The sequence below is a fragment of the Lampetra fluviatilis genome, chromosome 57, assembly GCF_964198595.1.
Source record: "Lampetra fluviatilis chromosome 57, kcLamFluv1.1, whole genome shotgun sequence".
Lineage (NCBI taxonomy): Eukaryota > Metazoa > Chordata > Hyperoartia > Petromyzontiformes > Petromyzontidae > Lampetra > Lampetra fluviatilis.
This window is the reverse complement of record NC_136331.1, coordinates 1,583,949-1,603,163: the sequence shown is the minus strand read 5'-3', so window position 1 is coordinate 1,603,163 and position 19,215 is coordinate 1,583,949. Positions and strand designations below refer to the sequence as shown.

Here is a 19,215-nt window from a genome sequence, read left to right as displayed (position 1 = left end):
TGGCCGAGAAGACCTGAAGCTTCGTGCGGAGCGACAGACCAGGTAGCTTCCACACAGCGTTACGCAACCGATGAAAAGATATTGCCGCTCGACTGATTCGGAGTGAGACCTCTGCTGATAAACTGGAGCTGGTCATGAGCACACTGCCCAGGTATGAGAAACTCTCTACTCTCCCCACAACTGCCCCATCACCGATTGGGAGTTGTGGGGGCGGAGTGCCCGATGGTACAAAATACCCAGGCAGGTGCTTAGTTTTGGTGGGGCTGATGGTAAGGCCCCACCTCTTAGTGGCACACTCCAGCCTCAGCAGCAGCGTCTCCAACTCCTCTTCTGAATGAGCAGCTATTACCAAATCATCGGCATACATAACGTGGTTGACCAATAGGGAGCCATCCCTTGATCGCACCCGGGCGTCGATCAGCCTCCCATTATATCTGTACCAAATGGTAATTCCCCCGGTACAGCTATTGAAGGCTTCACGAACTACGCAGTCGAAATAGATGTTAAATAATGTGGGAGCCAGAGGACATCCCTGTCGCACCCCAAGGTGTACAGGGAAAGGCTCCGACTCCCGGCCACGTAGTTTTACCCGGGCCCGCTCACCATCATGAAGGTCCTTAATGATCGTGAGCAGAGGGTCAGGGACTCCGAAAGCACGAAGAACAACCCAGAGCCCAGTCCTACTGATGGTATCATAGGCCTTGACCAGGTCAATAAAGCAGAGATGTAGGTCTTTTTGGAATTCCCTACACCTCTGCTGTAGCAGACGGACAGAAAATATGGCATCTGTGCAGGACCGCCCTTTCCTGAAACCACATTGGGGCTCCGCAAGCCTCTCCTCAGCATGCCTAGCAAGGCGATGTTGAATAATCCTTGCCAGGACCTTACCCGGCACACTGAGGAGTGAGATGCCCCTGTAGTTGTTACAGTCTGTGCGGTCCCCCTTCTTAAAGAGGGGGACCACCAGGGCATCCTTCCAGTCCTGCGGAACCCGTCCAGTGGTCCAGACTGTTGTTATGATGTCATATAGGGCAGTCTGTGCACAAACGCCACCCTCCCTCAGCATTTCGCCTGGGAGATCATCTCTGCCCGGTGCCTTCCCTGGTCTCAGACTCCGGATCGCCCTCAGTACTTCCTCAACAGCCGGTACCTCAGCCAGCCACTCACAGGGGGTGACCTCTTCCAATATTTGAGGCACCGCAGCCTCAGCAGGGTTATCCCCACTTTGTGCCATGATGTTTTCCTGGCTGAGAGATTTTCCCTCCCCCAGGACCTCACAGAAATGCTCAGCAAATCTGCAAACCTGTTCCTGGGGGTCGGAGATTGGATCACCGTTTTTTCCTCTAATGATGGTAATAGGTGTGGCGCTGCAGGTTACTTTTTTGATGGAGTTAAATAGTGATTTGTGATCGCGGGCCACTGAGGCAGACTCCATCTCCTCAGCAACCCGCGACCACCACCCATCCTTACAGCGCCTTACGGCTCTCCGAACCTCCGAGCGAAGGCTGCGGTAAACCTCCTCATTCTCTGACGTGGGATGCTGTAGGCGATGAGAGTGGGCCTGTCGCTTTTTCTCAATTAACCTGAACACCTCCTCCGTCAGCCAGGGTTCCCGGGGAGGTCTGGACCGCGTACCCAAAGCAGCCATTGCAGCTGCATGAGTCACAGTCTTAAACCTCGCCCATTTACCCTCGACATCAGGTGGAGTGGGGGACGATGCCAACCCCAGCTGCAAGCGATGATGAAATTCTCGCTTGCAACTTTCATCAGCTAACTTAGACCAGGCCACTTTTGGTTGGAATGGGATCCTGGGTGTACACCCACCACCGGAGTGGAAGAATGGCAGGCGCATCTTACAGATGACTAGTCGATGGTCAGAGGGCAGATCAGCTCCACGGTAGGTCCTGGTGTCAAGGACATGGGCTCGCATCCGCTGGTCCGTCACTACGTAGTCCAGCAGATGTTCTTGCTTGGACCCGGCATGCATCCATGATGTTGTGTGGATGCGCCGATGCCGGAAGAGCGTGTTGGTAATTACAAGCCCATGGGCTGCACAGAAATCTAGCAGCCTCCTACCGTTGTTATTGAGCTGATCTGGCCCATGCCTTCCAATCACTCCAGACCAGGTGCCAGCATCATGACCAACTCGGGCATTGAAGTCACCCAACAAGATGACTCTGTCCCGAGTGGCCACTTTAGCCAGCACCTGTGACAGTAGGTCATAGAAAGCGTCTGACTCATCGGCTTTGCCTGCATCCCTCCACGGATGTTCGTCTTCGGTGGGGGCGTAAGTAACCACGACCACCACTCCTCGCCTCTGGTTGATGGGAAGGCGAGCCCAAAGTATCCTGGGGCTTACAGCTTCCCACACCTCACCGCCACGCTCCCACGCCCCCTTCATTCTTTTGTTCAGAAGAAGAGCCACACCCTGTTGTTTGGCAGTCTCCTGCCCCGAGTAGAGGACTGTCCACCCCTCATGGTGGCAGGAGCCAGAACCGGTCCACCGGACCTCCTGAATGCCACAGAGATCCAGGCGGTACCGGTCCAGCTCCCGACAGAGGAGTGGCAGCCTCTCCTCCGCAGTGAGCGTTCGAACATTCCACGTGGCCATCCGCAATGGTTTTTCGTTGTTACTGGAGGAGCCCCGAGGGTTAAAATTCAATCTCCTGGCTCCGCCAAATGGGGTTTGGCCAGGAGACGTCATAAAAGCCTGACCCCCCGGGGCCTCCGGCACAAGCTTATTAATTACAGGCATACTCACACACACGCACACACACACACGCACGCACACACTGGCACACGCACACACTGGCACACACACACACGCACGCACGCACACACACACGCACGCACACACACACACTGGCACATGCACACACACACACGCACGCACACACGCACACACACACACGCACGCGCATACTCTCACACACACACACACGCACACACACACGCACGCACACGCACACACTGGCACACGCACACACACACACGCACGCACACACGCACACACACGCACACACACACGCACGCGCATACTCTCACACACACACGCACGCGCATACTCTCACACACACACGCACGCGCATACTCTCACACACACACACACGCACGCGCATACTCTCACACACACACACACGCATACTCACACACGCACACACACACACGCACGCACACGCACACACTGGCACACGCACACACTGGCACACACACACACACGCACGCACACGCACACACACGCACACACACCCACACACACACACTGGCACACACACACGCGCGCATACTCACGTACGTGCACACACGTGCCGCGCGTGTGTTAAGAATGACGACGGCGGTGGTGGTGATGATGGTGATGATGCAGGCAGGAGATTTTCCTGGGGGGAGGTTGGTTTCGCTACAGAGGAATGCAAAGCAGTTCTGATGACAGGATTCCCAAAAATCCCGGAATTTAACAAACACACTCACACGTGTCTGAGGCTCACAGGCACAGGCAAACACAAACCACACACACACCAGTGTAGCCACACACCAGTGGAACCACACACAACCACACACAACCACACACACAACACAAACCACACTCACACCAGCGTGACCACACAACCACACAAACCACACTCACACCAGTGTAGCCACACACACAACCACACAAACCACACTCACATCAGTGTGACCACACACAACCACACAAACCACACTCACACCAGCGTGACCACACAACCACACAAACCACACTCACACCAGTGTAGCCACACACACAACCACACAAACCACACTCACACCAGCGTGACCACACAACCACACAAACCACACTCACACCAGTGTAGCCACACACACAACCACACAAACCACACTCACATCAGTGTGACCACACACAACTACACACAACACAAACCACACACAAATCACACAAACCACACTCACACCAGCGTGACCACACACAACCACACAAACCACACTCACACCAGCGTGACCACACACCAATGGAGCCACACACAAACCACAAATGCCCGAGGCTAAAAAACAAAGATGCCCGTAATAGCCTCAACAGAATGTTGGAGAAAATGCTGTTAGCGAGCGCCTATTAAGGCCGGCACAGCGCACGAGGGGGTGTGTGGCCAGCACCACGCCCGACCACCGTTGCCTTCCCAGTGGCGATGTTCACACAGCGCACCAGGTACTAATTTGAGGCCCAGTCTACCTAGGGGGAGGCCCAGGACCGATTCAGATATTCGCCACCGCAGCAACACACCGATCCGCCGCGCTCTGGCGCCCTGGCGAGGCAGAGGGAGGAGGCTGAGCGCCCCACGCAGCTCCAGTGTCACCGGGCGGCAGCCAACACGCGCCGCCCGGCGAGACCCCCCCCCCCACACGCGCACGCCGCGTGCGTCTGTGCGTGTGAGGGCCGCGCGTGTGAGGGCCGCGTGCACGCCGCGTGGCCACGATCCGTCGTCATCCGCGGCAGCGGCACGTTGGGGTTGGTGGCGTCGTGCTGCGTCGTCGTCGTCGGAGGCCGTGGTGTTTGGCGGCGAGGTCTCGTCGCGTCGGAGGAGGCCGGGTTAAAGGGTCGAGGGGCTAACCCCGCGTCAAGATGCACCGATGAGCGAGCCGGGGAACTGCTGAGAGGCTGGGTTCACGTCCGCCATGAGGCGGGGTGCTCGTGTGCAGCGAGCACGCCCGGCGGTGGTGGTCTCAGGCCGGACCCCCACGACTGACCGCACACCACCAACACCCCCGTCACACGATACACCCGCTTTAAGAATTACAATCGTCCCGATTCCACCTCCAAAATTCATGTGCGGCGAGTGTCACGCACGATTTATGCGGTGGTGTGGTGCAGCGCGTGCAGCGGTGTGCTGTATGCATAGCATTGTGCTGTGCGGAGTGCAGCAGTATGCTTTACACGCAGCGGTGTGCTGTACTGCGGGTGCAGTAGTGTGCTTTACACGCAGCGGTGTGCAGAGTGCACACCGTATTGGCTTGGCCGAGTTCTGGCTGGGACTTGTTGCAGAACGCGTGTCCGCGCGGCAAGCACACGCAAGCCGTGTTCCCCGAGTATGCACGAAGAGGCGAGTGAAGTGTGCTGTACACGCAGCGGTGCGACGTTGTCGAACGGGGGAGCGGAGGGAATCACCATCGTCTCGACGGGAGACCTGGCACGGGGCGAAACCGCTCCTTACGCAGCAGCGGGGAGCGTCGCCAAGCATTGCACGAGGAGACCGTGGGGACAGGCGACCGGGGCACGAGCTGCGGTCAGAGCCACGAGCGCTCAGAGCGCTCAGAGCCAGTGAGCGGCCGGCAATCGGAAGGCGAGCCGAGTTTAATTTGTCGTCTTGCGGTGACTCAGCCGCACGGCTTGCAAAACGTACGGTGCAAAAGAAGTTCAACACACATACTCGCAGCGAGGTTGGCTACGTGTGGTGCGAAAGGAGTTCGGCATACGAACACACAGCCCACCGTTCCTGCAGAGGGGCGATAAAGTAAGTAACGCTTCGCGGGGAAGTTAACAGCGGGTGTCCCATGGAGAGGCTTGCCCTCCGCCATAGAAACGTGGAATTTCCACGACTGGTTGAGGGCTGAAAAAGATGGGATGAGCAGCATCCCCCCCCCCTCCTGATGCCCATTTGAGCAGGAAATCGCGTTAACTTTTGGGAGCAGTGGCTCCAGAATGAATTCACGTCACTTAATTCACAACCACAACTGCACTAATTTTAACTATTTTCTATTTTACCAGCTGAGGCCCACTGAGCTGTGGAGCTCTTTTTGAGAAGCGACCTGGGCAACAAACGACATCTCAACCGAGTGGCTTATCACGTGGAAATGTACATCAGCCAAATACACTAAACGCACGTCGCTTCTAGATGTGGAGGGAAAATCACGAGGACCTGGAGAGAAATCCACGCAACCACGAGGAGAACACGCAAACTCCAAATATACCGTCGTCAGGGTCGGCATCGAGCCCACGACCTCCTGTATACCAGGCGAGGTAGTTAACATCTCCTAGCCACCGTGATGATGATGAGAGAGAGATACGCAAACTCCAAATTTACAGCAGCAGGCGTCAGGGTCGGGATCGAACCCACGACCTCCTGTATACCAGGCGAGGTAGTTAACATCTCCTAGCCACCGTGATGATGATGATGAGAGAGAGATATGCAAACTCCAAATTTACAGCAGCAGGCGTCAGGATCGGGATCGAGCCCACGACCTCCTGTACACCAGGCGAGGTAGTTAACATCTCCTGGCCACCATGGCGTCCTGCCGAATTCAATCAATCGGCGAACACTGCTGCTGCTGCTGGATCATAACACCGCCAAATGTAAACGTCTGAGCGAAGGGACGGACACGCCGCTGAGACCGAGCAGATTGGCAGCGTCAAAAAAAAAGTCACGGCGGTGAGAGAGAGAGATGCCCAATCAGGTGAAAGCTCATTACGCAAGAACTAATCGACTAAGAGGGAGGCCGGGTGGCTCAGAGGAAGGAGACGATGAGCCGGTGTCGCTGAGATCCCTCCCTGGGTTTGAATCCCGAGTTGTTGTCACTGCCCGTGATTGAACCGGGCTTCTCGATTCAAGTGAGTGGGAGGGGTCATCGGCCAAAGTCGCCGACGACCGCGCTTCAAAAGCGTCGCCTTTAGTTTACTTTCGGACTTGGTCTGGTTACTAAAACTAAACTATTTTTATTTTACCAGCTAGGGCCCACTCAGCTTCATAGATTTTTTTCAGAAGCGACCTCGCTATCACAAATGACGGCACAACGAAGTGGCTTACCACGCGGAAAGTTACAGTAGCCAAATACTCTAAACGAAGTGTTGTTTCTAAATGTGGAGGGGGAGAACCGGAGGACGCGAGGAAAAATCCACGCGACCATGGGGAGAACACACAAACTCCATAAATACAGGTGTCAGGGTCGGGATAGAACCCACGACTTCCTGTAGACCAGGCGAGGTAGTTAACATCTCCCAGCCACCGTGATGATGATGAGAGAAAGACACGCAAACTCCAAAAATACAGCAGCAGGCGTCAGCGTCGGGATCGAACCCGTGACCTTCTGCGTACCAGGCGAGGTAGTTAACATCTCCTAGCCACTGTGATGATGATGATGATGAGAGAGAGACACGCAAACTCCAAATATACAGCAGCAGGTGTCAGGGTCTGGATCGAACGCACGACATCCTGTAGACCAGGCCAGGTAGTTAACATCTCGCCACCACACGCGACCTGCCGATTCGACTGTGGTGAAAACTTGCACAGCTGCTTTCGACTCGAACTGGCAACCTCTGGATCGCAAGCTCCAGCGTTGCTAACCGTTGCATCGCGGCAGCGTGTACATGTTGCATATGGAAGGGCTGCGTCTTGCAAGCAGGGAGGAACACGCTTCTGCGAGCGTGAGCAGCCCAGTGTTCCGAGATGCAGCGCGTGTGAGCACTGATCGGGAACCCTGTCTGCTCCTTTGCCCGCCCTACGTGGACGAGTCGCGGGCAGTAGCAGCAGCAGCACCACGTGTGACCTCTCGCGTGTCCTCGTGAAACGCTTCTCACACAAAGCCAAAGATCCCCCCGCCCCCCCCACCCGTATGTAGCCTGAACAGACTTTTGGGGGCAAGTGCTGTTAGCGAGTAGCACCTACAAAGGCCGGCATGGCACGCGAGCGGGTGGGTGGCCAGCACCACGCCCGACCGCCTTTGTCTCCCTCGTGGCGATGTACTCATTTGAAGCCGAGTCGGCCTAAGGGAGGTCCAGGGCCGATTTAGATAATCGTCACTGGTGCTGGTGGTGGCCGTGAGCGGGAAATGAACTCGGCTCGTCGAGTTAGCAGCGCAGCGCGCTTACCGCTACACAACCGCTCCCCACAATACAGACATAATAAAGACAACGATCCCTGTAAAGCCTTTAACAGACTGTTGGGGCAAGTGCTGTTCACGAGCACCTATAAAAGCCGGCGCGGCACACGAGCGGGTGGGTGGCCAGCACCACGCCCGACCACCTTTGTCTCCCACGTGACAATATTTACACACTGCACCAGGCAATGACTTGAGGCCGAGTCGACCTGGGGGAGTCCCAGGACCGATTCCGCTAATCCTCACCGGTGTCGGTGAGCCGGGAACTGAACTGGGCTCGCCGCGCCAGTAAAGCCGAGCGCGCTCACCCGCTGCACCACCGCTCCCCACAACACACACGCGTCCCGGCACACGCGCGCGATGTCCCGGCACACGCAGCAGCAGCAGCAGCAGCCCGCGTGACCTGGCTCTCATCCCGCACACATCGGGCACAGAGATTCGGAGTAAAGTGCACCGACGATGTGTGGCGGCGCTGGCGTTCGAGTGCAGCGGTGTGGGTCGGTGGATTGCAGTGGTTTGGTTGGTGCCCAGCGTGTGTCGTTGATGGTGTGGCGAGGTTTGGTGGTGGCGGTGGTGGTTGCCAGCCTTTGATGGTGTCGGGGTCTCCGTGCTGTGCACGTTACGACGGTCGCGTAGCGGTGAGCGCACTGCCCTACGAACCCGGCGGCCCGAGTTCCATTCCAGCTCGCTCACGGCCAACACCGGTGGCGATTACCTGAACCGGTCATGGGCCTCCCCTAGGCCGACTCAGCCTTAAATGAGTACTCGGTGCGGCGTTGTAAACGCCCGCCACTGGGGAGACAAAGGCGGCCGGGCGTGGTGGTGTTGGCCACCCAGTGCCGGCCTTCGGAGGCGCGACTCGCTGGCAGCACTTGCCCCGACAGTGTGGTCACGTGCGTGCGGATACAGTGCACGGTGGTGGTATGCAGTCAGTGTGTGGTGGTGTCACGAGTTCCGTGCTGGTAGCGGTGTGCGTGCAGTCCGCGTGGTGGTGGTGGTTGGCCGGGCGACACTGGGAGTTGCTGCTGCAGCTGCTGCACGGACGCTGCACGTAGGCCGTGCTTGCTTGTCCCCAGTGTTTGCTGCCCGTTTGACTTTCGCGTTCGTGCTGTTCCTCGCTTGACCGGCACCGCCTGCGTGCCCACCGTGGCTTCCTCTCCTTTGTCTGCGCAAAAAGTCTTGACGCTTTCAAAGAAGCGCTCGCCCCCAATGAGCTCTCGGGCTGCTCGTAAACTAAGTTCACGAGGGCAGCACATGGGAGCAGTGCACTGATGATGCACACCAGAGACAAACACATGAGTATCTGTGTGTTTTTAAAGATCACAATCGAGATAATACACGGACTCCCCCTGCCTCGCTATCCCCTCTCATCTCACTCTACTCCCCTCCACACTCTCCCCTCTCAACTCACTCCCCTCCACACTCTCCCTCTCAACTCACTCCCCTCCACGCACTCTCCTACCTCTCCCCTCTCATCCCACTCTACCTCCCCTCCGTGCACTCGTGCACAATTCGTCAAGTGGAAGCCTAATGCAGCACGGTTCGTATAACACGCACTGACTGTAGCACACACGTGTGTGCTGTGTGGTGCACTGACTGTAGCACACACGTGTGTGTGTGTGCGTGCGTGTTCACGGCAAAGCGAGCACAAAGTGTGCCGAGAATTCGCGACCTGGGCAATTGTGTCCAGCGCGTTCTGGTGCGGTGTTCGTGGACAACATCCTCATTATTATTACTAGAACATTTGTTTATTAGCAGGTAAGGGCCATTGAGTTATGAAGCTCTCTTTCAGACGCAACTTGGCTATCACAAGTGATGTGGAAATGTATAGCAGCCAAAAACTCTAAACGCATGGAGGACTTGAAGAAAAATCCACGCGACCACGGAGAGAGAGACACGCAAACTCCACATATACAGCAGCAGCAGGAGTCAGGGTTGGGATCGGACCCACGACCTCCTGTATACCAGGCGAGGTATTTAACATATCCTAGCCACCGTGATGATGATGAGAGAGACGCAAACTCCAAATATACAGCAGCAGGAGTCAGGGTTGGGATCGGACCCACGACCTCCTGTATTCCAGGCGAGGTAGTTAACGTCTCCTAGCCACCGTGATGAGAGACACGCAAACTCCAAATATACAGCAGCAACAGGCGTCAGGGTCGGAATCGAACCCACGACCTCCTCCATACCAGGCGAGGTAGTTAACATCTCCTAGCCACCGTGATGAGAGAGACACGCAAACTCCAAATATACATATTCTTAGGTTTTTTCCGGTAAAGTCACGTAGGTAAAAGTGGGCCATTCCTGCCCCCCCCCTCAACCATTATATATACGGAGTGGTATCTCCTGTAATCTCTCATTTACTTGATACAGCTGTCGGGCTGTGACGGTTCCACCTGAAGACGGAAGCTTGTGTTGCCTCCGAAACGTCGTGATTTTTATTTTATTTTACTTTATTAATTTAATTTTTTTACCTACGTGACTTTACCGGAAAAAACCTAAGAATATGAATCATTGCAGTCACGAAAGCTTCAAATCCAAATATACAGCAGCAGCAGGCGGCAGGGTCGGGATCGAACCCACGACCTCCTGCACACCAGGCGAGGTAGTTAACATCTCCTAGCCACCGTGATGATGATGAGAGACACGAAAACTCCAAATATACAGCAGCAGCAGGCGTCAGGGTCGGGATCGACCCCACGACCTCCTGCACACCAGGCGAGGTAGTCAACATCTCCTAGCCACCGTGATGATGATGAGAGAGACAAGCAAACTCCAAATATACAGCAGCAGGCGTCAGGGTCGGGATCGACTCCACGACCTCCTGCACACCAGGCGAGGTAGTCAACATCTCCTAGCCACCGTGATGATGATGAGAGAGAGAGACACGCAAACTCCAAATATACAGCAGCAGGCGTCAGGGTCGGGATCGACCCCACGACCTCCTGCACACCACGCGAGGTAGTCAACATCTCCTAGCCACCGTGATGATGATGAGAGAGACAAGCAAACTCCAAATATACAGCAGCAGGCGTCAGGGTCGGGATCGACCCCACGACCTCCTGCACACCAGGCGAGGTAGTCAACATCTCCTAGCCACCGTGATGATGATGAGAGAGAGAGACACGCAAACTCCAAATATACAGCAGCAGCAGGCGTCAGGGTCGGGATCGACCCCACGACCTCCTGCACACCACGCGAGGTAGTCAACATCTCCTAGCCACCGTGTCTGGAGACATTTTCCAGGGGGCTTTTGCCAAATTTCCGCAGTCGTGGGAGGCTGGACGATGTCGCGACTTCCGCTATGAGCGATCGCTCATGGAGTAGTTTGCAGGTGCAATGTTCGGGATTGGGGATGTTTTGGGCCAATACCGGTGACATTGCACGGAGTCTTGTTTCAAAACGCACCGGTGCAATGCACCAGCGTGCAAGTGCAAGATGCACGCGATCACTCCCTGCATGGAGCCCGGTGTGTGTATGTGTTGTGTGTGTGTGTAGCACGTGTGTGTGCGTGTTGCACGTGTGTGTAGTGTATGTACTGCACGTGTGTGTGTGTAGTGTGTGTGTGCGGCACGTGTGTGTGTAGCACGTGTGTGAGTGTGTGTGTACAGCACGTGTGTGTGTGACACGTGTGTGTAGTGTGTGTGTGCGGTGTGTGTGTGTAGTGTGTGTGTGTAACACGTGTGTGTGTGTGTGTGCACAGCACACGCGTGCGCGCTGTGCATCGGCGCAACGCACCAGCGGCGCATTCACTCACAAGGGCGCGCAGGGCAATGCGTTCACTCACAAGGGCGTGCACTGGGCACCGCGTGCAGTACACGCCGCTGTCTCTATACAGTCCTCTGCCTGCAGCGCACACGCACGCCGGTGCACACGCACGCACGCGAACCGCGGCAGTGCGCGCACACGAGGGCACGCGGGGGCGCGCTCAGGCGCCGAGGCGACGCGTCCCTCTGCAGCGCGCTCGCTCGCCGTGCAGACGCGCGCGGTGCAATCGCGTACAGTGCGTGCAGAGCGATAACCCCTCCGCGCGTACAGTTCGCGGAGCCTCGGCCTAGGCCCCCGCGCGCGGCGGCCTGGTCTCGGCTCGCCGAGCCCGGGCTGGCCCAGGCAGACGCAGAGCCGCCGCCCGCCGCCGTCACCGCCACTACCCCCCCTCTCACCCGCACCTCTCGCGGCAACTCCGACACGCGCACGCACCGAATGGCGCCTCGCCCAGCGCGCTCACCCGTGCAGAGGCGGAGGTCTCTGCAGTCCCGCAGCGTCCATGGTCGTCACTGGGCCATTGCAGACGCGCGCGTGGTGGGGGCGGGGGGGGGACACGGGAGCCTGAGCGCGGGGGAGGTGACCACCCCCCCCCTACACACAGACACCACCCGCCCACTCCTCACTGCTCCTCCTCACTGCTCACCACCTCCTCCTCCTCCTGCAGCAGCAACAGCAGCAGCAGCAGGCGGCGACCCGCGGACATGCCGGGTCACGTGATCGTGTGGGTTGGGGGTCGATGGTGGGGGGGGGGCAGGTGTGAGACGGGGGCGGGGCTATAATGATGAGAGGTCGGAATGGGCGGGGGGAGGAGCTACGTGGCGTGACGTCACCGTGGGGTGGGGCGAGTGGAGACAATGGGGAGGGGACGCGGGGTGGTCACGCGCTGGGCGGGAAGGAACCCGCTGAGGGAAGTGGGCGGGAAGAAAAGTAGGAGGGGCAAGTGGGGGGAGGGCGGGGCGAGGAGGTGGGACCAGCCAGGGGGAGGGGGAAATGGGAAGGATCAAATCGAGTCGTGTCAGCATCGGGGGGGCAAGAGCGAGGGGGGGGGGTTACGAGGGGGGGGGGGACGCGTGATGAGTCACGTGATCGCGGCGTGGGAAAACATGGGGGGGTGGGAGAGGGGAACTGGGGGGCAGCTGTGCTGGGTCACGTGATCGCTCTTCAGCGGGGGGGCGGGGTGTGTTTTAAATCACGTGATCAGGGGCATTTTGGTCACGAGACTTTGCCGAGTAGGGGGCGTGGCAGCAAATCACGTGTTAGGATAGGCCGGCCATTTTAGGTGGGGGCGGGGAAGGTTTGTCGGCCATCTTAGGTAGGGGGTGTAATTTTGCAGGATCAAGTCACGATCTTGTTCAACAAGTGGCGCTTCTAGACACGTGCTCGCTACTACCACTTGCCCAAACAGTCTGAAGGCGATACGGGGGGGGGTGGGAAATGTGGCTGTACCCTGGAAATACTTGATAAACCGGAATCAGTTAATTAGGTAGATTATGGGGATTACATCTTTTATTTAAAAAACACGTGCGGCTACATAAAATATTAAGTGGATTACAATGTTAGCCAATGAAGCTGGTAAAAACCTATGGTAAAAAAAAAATCAGGATTATTTTGTTTAACCAAGTGGGAATTCAGACCAGGGTCGCGTTTCCATTGGAAGGTGTGATCTGGTCCCTAACCAAATAACAGCATTCTAATATAAATACAAGCAACTTAAAATATTTTACTTTGTACATGGTGGGTGAAAGTTTAGCCAGTAAAATATAAACGCTTAATAAGTTAATGCACAAGCAACAAGTAAAATAAGTTATTTTATTAAATCACAAAAAAGGTGCAATTGGGATTTCACACCAACATGGAAAAAGACAAAACTTTAAAGTAAAAATGTACAAGAGACGGCAGATTGTGGTGCGCCGAATGCACCAAAATGTCAGGTGAACAAATTGGGCAATTTAGGGCCAACCGCTTCAAAATACCACGATACTAAAAAAACTTTTAAAAGTGTTGAGTATTTTAAAAATGGCGATGGCTTAGCAAAACCGAATGCATCACACAAAAAACACCAGCGTAGATGAAAGGCCACGTTGTTTTCAGAGTCCGTTGGACACCATCGAACATGAAGAATCTCCCTCGCCAAGAAAATGCACACATGTCATTTCAATTAGTCGTAGCTGGTTGACAAGACCACGCACCACCTATAAAACCCATCCACGGGAGCACAGCTATGGCCCAGCTAAACGCCGTCAAAGTTAACCTGCCAAGCTTCTGGAGATTGGGCACATGCTGGGGTGTTCTTGGTAGCAAATTAAGCACAAATGCAAAACACCTTGACAATGCACATCACCCCCATGTGGAACCTCTAATACATTTTAAAATTGCAGAATGAAAAACAGACGGCCACAAAACCACGTGTCCCATGGGTGACAAATGCCATTGCTAGGGACTTTTAACAGATTCATGCGTAAAGGCCAGCTGACCCAGCACATCGTCCGTCGCCACCATCGCACGATTCGGCGTGGAGGAAGCACTCGTCACAGAGGTGGTGGAGGGGCCCATCATGGAGGGGCCCTGTAGAGAGGAGAAAGCGGCGTGTCCCAACACGGAGGTGGTGGCCGTGAGGTCCAGCATGGAGCATGTGGCAGCGACGCTTTGCAGCAGCATGCGTTTTCTCCTCCGTGACCGCATCAGAAGAATCTTGTGCAGGGACTGGTACCGCAGTGCAGCCTGCGAACACTTCAAAAACAAAGAAAATTAAACAATGGGAAGTCTCCCCCTCACATCCGGTATGCATTTGCAACAGTGTTAAAATAAAAAAAGGTAATTGATCCACCTAAGGGGGACACGAGGATTGAACCCTCCTGCAAACTCATATTCAAATAGGTCTCCATAAAAAAAAAGTAGAAAGTGCTGTAGAATTTCAAGAGGAAACTTTCAAGAGACGCAGGCCTTTGCGAGCAATAGTCAAGCGGTTAGGTTAAATACGCGTAAATGTGTCGTTTAAACCACCGCCAACAGCAAAAGGTCATGGTGCTGTAATCAATTTTAAACGTTGTGGGTTCCACTTTCAAACACCGGCTAGGGCCGAACCAGATCTATGTTGATCTGGCCAAGGCGATCAAACCACCACGAGCGCTACGCCATCCTGGGGAGCAGCAGTTTTTGCCATCCAGCAAACAAAGCTAGTTATACCGTATGGACTTTCGCAGCCGTCTGGAATGCTTTTCCTTCCGACATTAGGAAGCCACGCACTTTTAAAGCGTTATCTAGGAGATTGAAAATCGCATTTCTTTGGAACCGCTTTGCGTTTAGTTTGTGGTCTCCTTTCACCGGCGCTTCCGATTAAGTTAAAATGCATTGGTGGGGACAGACCAGTGTCAAGGCATCGCACAGTAGCCAATCTTTGGTCGTCGGTGTAGAATAAAAAAAACACCCAGCAGTTCAACAGCATTGGGTCACACAAGCCCGATTCTATTAGGACAAAACAGAATATTGAAAAGCATCCCATCGGCAGTGTGACCGATGGGATGTAAAACACAAATAGAAATATTTTACTTTGGCGAGACAGATATGTACATACAAGTATATACAAGTAGTATATACAAGTACATGCGTGGGTTGATTATGCGTCGCTTCGTGTTCAGTAAATCGTCGTTTATGGAACGTCCCGACCCGCTACAAATAGAATCCGAGTCTGAAAATACCCGACCCGCCGATGTGGATTTTGCCCTCTGGCGGCCATACCGAGGAACCAGTCACAGCCCCGAGCTGTGAATGGTCAATAATGACAAGATTTCTTGACGAACGGTGCCAACGAAATAACTAAAACGTTGCTTATGTTGTGAAGGCATGTTGAACTTATTCCGCACCGTACGTACCCAACCGTGCTAATCGAACAATGTGTAAAAAAACAATGTAAAAAAAAAAGTGTAGCGAGAGATTTTAGGTTTGAGCAATTTACCTCGAGTGGGAAACTATGTATGTTATAGATAAAAAACGAATACGCTTAAAAACCACTTTGTTTTGTAAAATTTAAATTAGGCTATATACTGTGGCTCTTGCTCTCCTACCAGCCTTAGGACCATCAACCTTGACCGAACTCTACCAACAGGTTCTAGAGTTTAGATCCGTGGTTCTCGGTGTGGGGCCAGGACCACCAAATGGGGTACGTGATGGCTCCCTCAGACGCAAACGCAGCTCGAGCCGGACTACGATGACATCACGTATTATATACATCTTTCTGCAGTGTCGGACAATAAATTCATATTTTCACGGAGGATATTTAACGTCGAAATGAAGTTGGGTAATCTACCCCAATTAAACCAACCCCAAGATGTTAATACAACCGCGTTGAAAAAAAAAAGTCGTTCAGATAAATAAGAATCTTTTCGAATTGGTGGTATGGAGATGGGCGAATGCGTTTCGTCACCAGGGGGTGATCCGCCAGAAACGTTGGCGTCGGTCGAGTGGTCCGCAGGCAAACAACAACCAAACAACAACAACACAATGTTTGGAGCAACGTCGTTCTAGGACAACCCCGCTGTAGGCTCGTCTCACCGAGGCACACAGCCGTCCAGCACATCCTCCTCCTCCCTTCTTGCGTCTCAGCATCATCTTCCTCGTCCACGGCAGAGCCAGACCTGGACACTGCGGGAAGACGGAGGAGCTCCCCCCGCCACCAATCGATGACGACGACGATAGGGCGGCAGACGAAGGAAGCACCATTGACCATAGTCGCGATGATGATATCGGTCGCGCTCTCCGAGTAGACGGCGCCATGGTTGTCGTTGTTGTTGTCAGGGCGAGGTTGACCAATGGAGATCGACACGACAAGAGGCGACACAGAAGCGGACGTCTGAATGAGTTGATTGAGTTGTTTGGTGGCCGAGGGGCTCTTCTTATAGCCCCCCCCCCCGCGGCCTCACGCAAGCCGTGCCAGCCGGCGAAGAGATTGTTTGGGAGATTGTCGTATCATTGATTGGGTGTTGAGCGATTTCACGAATGGATGATTTGCGTGATTGGGTGAGTTTGTGAGAGAGTGAGTGATTGGATAAGTGGGTGGTTGGAAGATTGGGTGGTTGAATTATTTGATCATTGGATGAATTAGTGATTGCATTATTGCGTCATTGAGCAATCATTGGCATACGGTGGCTTTACATCCTCATTGGCATATAATTAATAAATGCGTATAATAGAATGCAGACTTAATTAAACATTGTTGGCTCCATTTGAATCGTTATCAATACACCAACACACACCGCGTGACCAGTAACCATAACGCAGCACAAACTTGATAATTGACGGCGCCTGGCCGGTCCCCCTGCTGATAGAAGGTTTTGTGTGGCCATACTTCTCCACGCTGGTCAGTGCGGGTTGGTGGAGGCGGCAATTTGCCACATGGGAGCACCAAGATTTGGGTTGCGCCCAGGGCCAATGGAGCATCGTGGCCTCCCCCTGACCCCATGGGGTCATCGTGACGCTCGCGGTCTCCGATTTGGCGACAATAATAATAATAATAGTTCAATTTGTAACGCGCGCAAATTTGCAGACGTAGTGGCCGCAACTCAGAGGCGAGGAGCCAAGCTCAGAGTCGCTCGAAAGCACGTGATTGTAGAGGTGAGTTTTTAAGTGTCTCTTGAAGGAGGCGATTGAGGTGATGCTGCGAATGTGCAGAGGGATTGCGTTCCAGACTGTTGGGGCTGCCACCGAGAAGCGGCGCATAGACACGATGACCATCCTGGATCTTGGTATCAAGCGGAGGTCGTGAGTCGCGCTGCGCAGGCATCTGCCGTGTGCTGAGCTGCAAGTTGTCACAATGTTTCTACAAACTGGAGGGTGCAGCCACTCGACAGCTCTTCGCAGCGCAATTGACGCGTATCGAACGAAATTCATGTCCCAGAAACGGAGGCTCTACGTCCAATGTTGTGTTACTCACGTTACCGTCATTCAAAAGCATTCCGTTACGTGGCATTTACATTTCTTTACGACCGATTGTGTCGCGATCGAAACGTCGTAGTTTTTGTTGTTATTTTTTGTTATTTTCTTTGAACCTATCTACGTGACTTTACCAAAAGGCCCAAGGATATGAATTCCTGCAGTCACGAAAGCTTTAAGTCAAGATTTAGAAACGGTATTACTTCCAATGCTTAAACTGTTGAAAACAAATCTCATAGTGGTTATCACGGGGGAGGGGGGGGGGAGCCCCCCAACTCGTAGCTTTGGCCACTGCCACGCCACTGATGTTAGTCGTGCTCGAACGACGGTAGCGCCGCGCCGCCTGCACACCCAACATGGTTAGTACTGGTAGGAACCACATGGTTCCACCAGCCCACAGGGGATTATTGTGTCCGTCTGTCCGTCGTGCATCCAAAAATGGGAGGGGTCGGGCTGGGTGGAGAGGGGAGGGTGGGGAGGGGCTGGGTGGGGATGGTGGGGAGGGTGGGGAGGGAGGGTGGGGAGGGGCTGGGATGGGCTGGGTGGGAGGGGTGGGGCTGGGTGGGGTGGGGAGGGGCTGGTCACCCCGTGGTGTCCTTATAAAACTCAACGTTTAACCTACTCACGCCGGCTTGTGCCCGACCTCACAGTCGGCCATATTTGCGGAATACACCACGCCGCCGTTGACCCTGCAGGCCATTGACCGAGCAACCCAACGTTCCTACCAGCTCCCTCCACAGGAATGTGTTTAACAAGGCCATCCATTGTCTTCTCCGCAGCGGTGATGTTTCACAGCTGCCAACCCATCACGGTTTACCCCGTCTGTATTCTTGTACAGGGAAATCGAGTTTTGAGGTTCATACGGCGTACAGCCGTTTGTGATGGGACGTTGTAGGATGAACGTTGAGATGTATAGGGGGCACGGGGTGACCAATATAGTATGAATTGGTCCGTAATAAGGTAGGCACTTAATTTTGATTTAAAGCTTTTGTAACTGCAGGGATTCATATTCTTGGTTCTTTCGGTAACGTCACGTAGAAGGGAAATAATAAAGTAATAAAAATATAAAACAATAACAAAATTATCACGACGTTTCGACTGCAACACAAGCAATCATCATCAGGTGTGAAATCCACAGCAAAAAAATGTTCTTTCACACCTGATGATGATTGCTTGTGTTGCAGTCGAAACGTCGTGATAATTTTTTATTTTTTATGTTTTTATTGCTTTATTATTTCCCTTCTACGTGACTTTACCGAAAGAACCACGAATAAGGTAGGCACTGATAATGGGTTGACAGGTATGGGGCCGTCCATAAATGACGTCACGCACCTGGGGGGGGGGGGGGTCAGACATTTCTGACGATGTGTGACGAGGGGGGGGGGGGGGTGAGAAAGAAATGTGACGTCACATAAAAATGCGCAACTTTACATAAATATAAACAACACGTTCTACTTAATTAAATATACTTTTAAAGAAATGCCATTTCTTTGTCAGTGGGCAAACGTACAAAATCAGCAGGGGATCAAATACTTTTTTCCCTCACTGTAGATAAGTTGAAAGAAAAGAACAAAAAACTACAACGTTTCCATCGCAACACAAGCGGTCGTCTTCAGGAATAGGGGGGTTAGCTTCCAAAGGCAAACTATTTATAAGGGTTTCGATTTAAAGCTT

At 53.9% G+C, this 19,215-nt stretch overlaps 1 protein-coding gene across 1 annotated transcript in view; it reads right to left on the bottom strand.

Annotated features, from left to right (window-relative positions):
- The window catches only part of MAP3K4 (mitogen-activated protein kinase kinase kinase 4), an 86,869-nt gene extending 74,526 nt beyond the window's left edge, over positions 1–12,343 (bottom strand). Inside the window, 1 exon segment of the mRNA XM_078880308.1 lies at positions 12,074–12,343. Within this exon segment, the coding sequence (XP_078736434.1) occupies positions 12,074–12,114 (41 nt within the window). The 5' untranslated portion in view covers positions 12,115–12,343.
- Between the last annotated feature and the right edge of the window lie 6,872 nt (positions 12,344–19,215).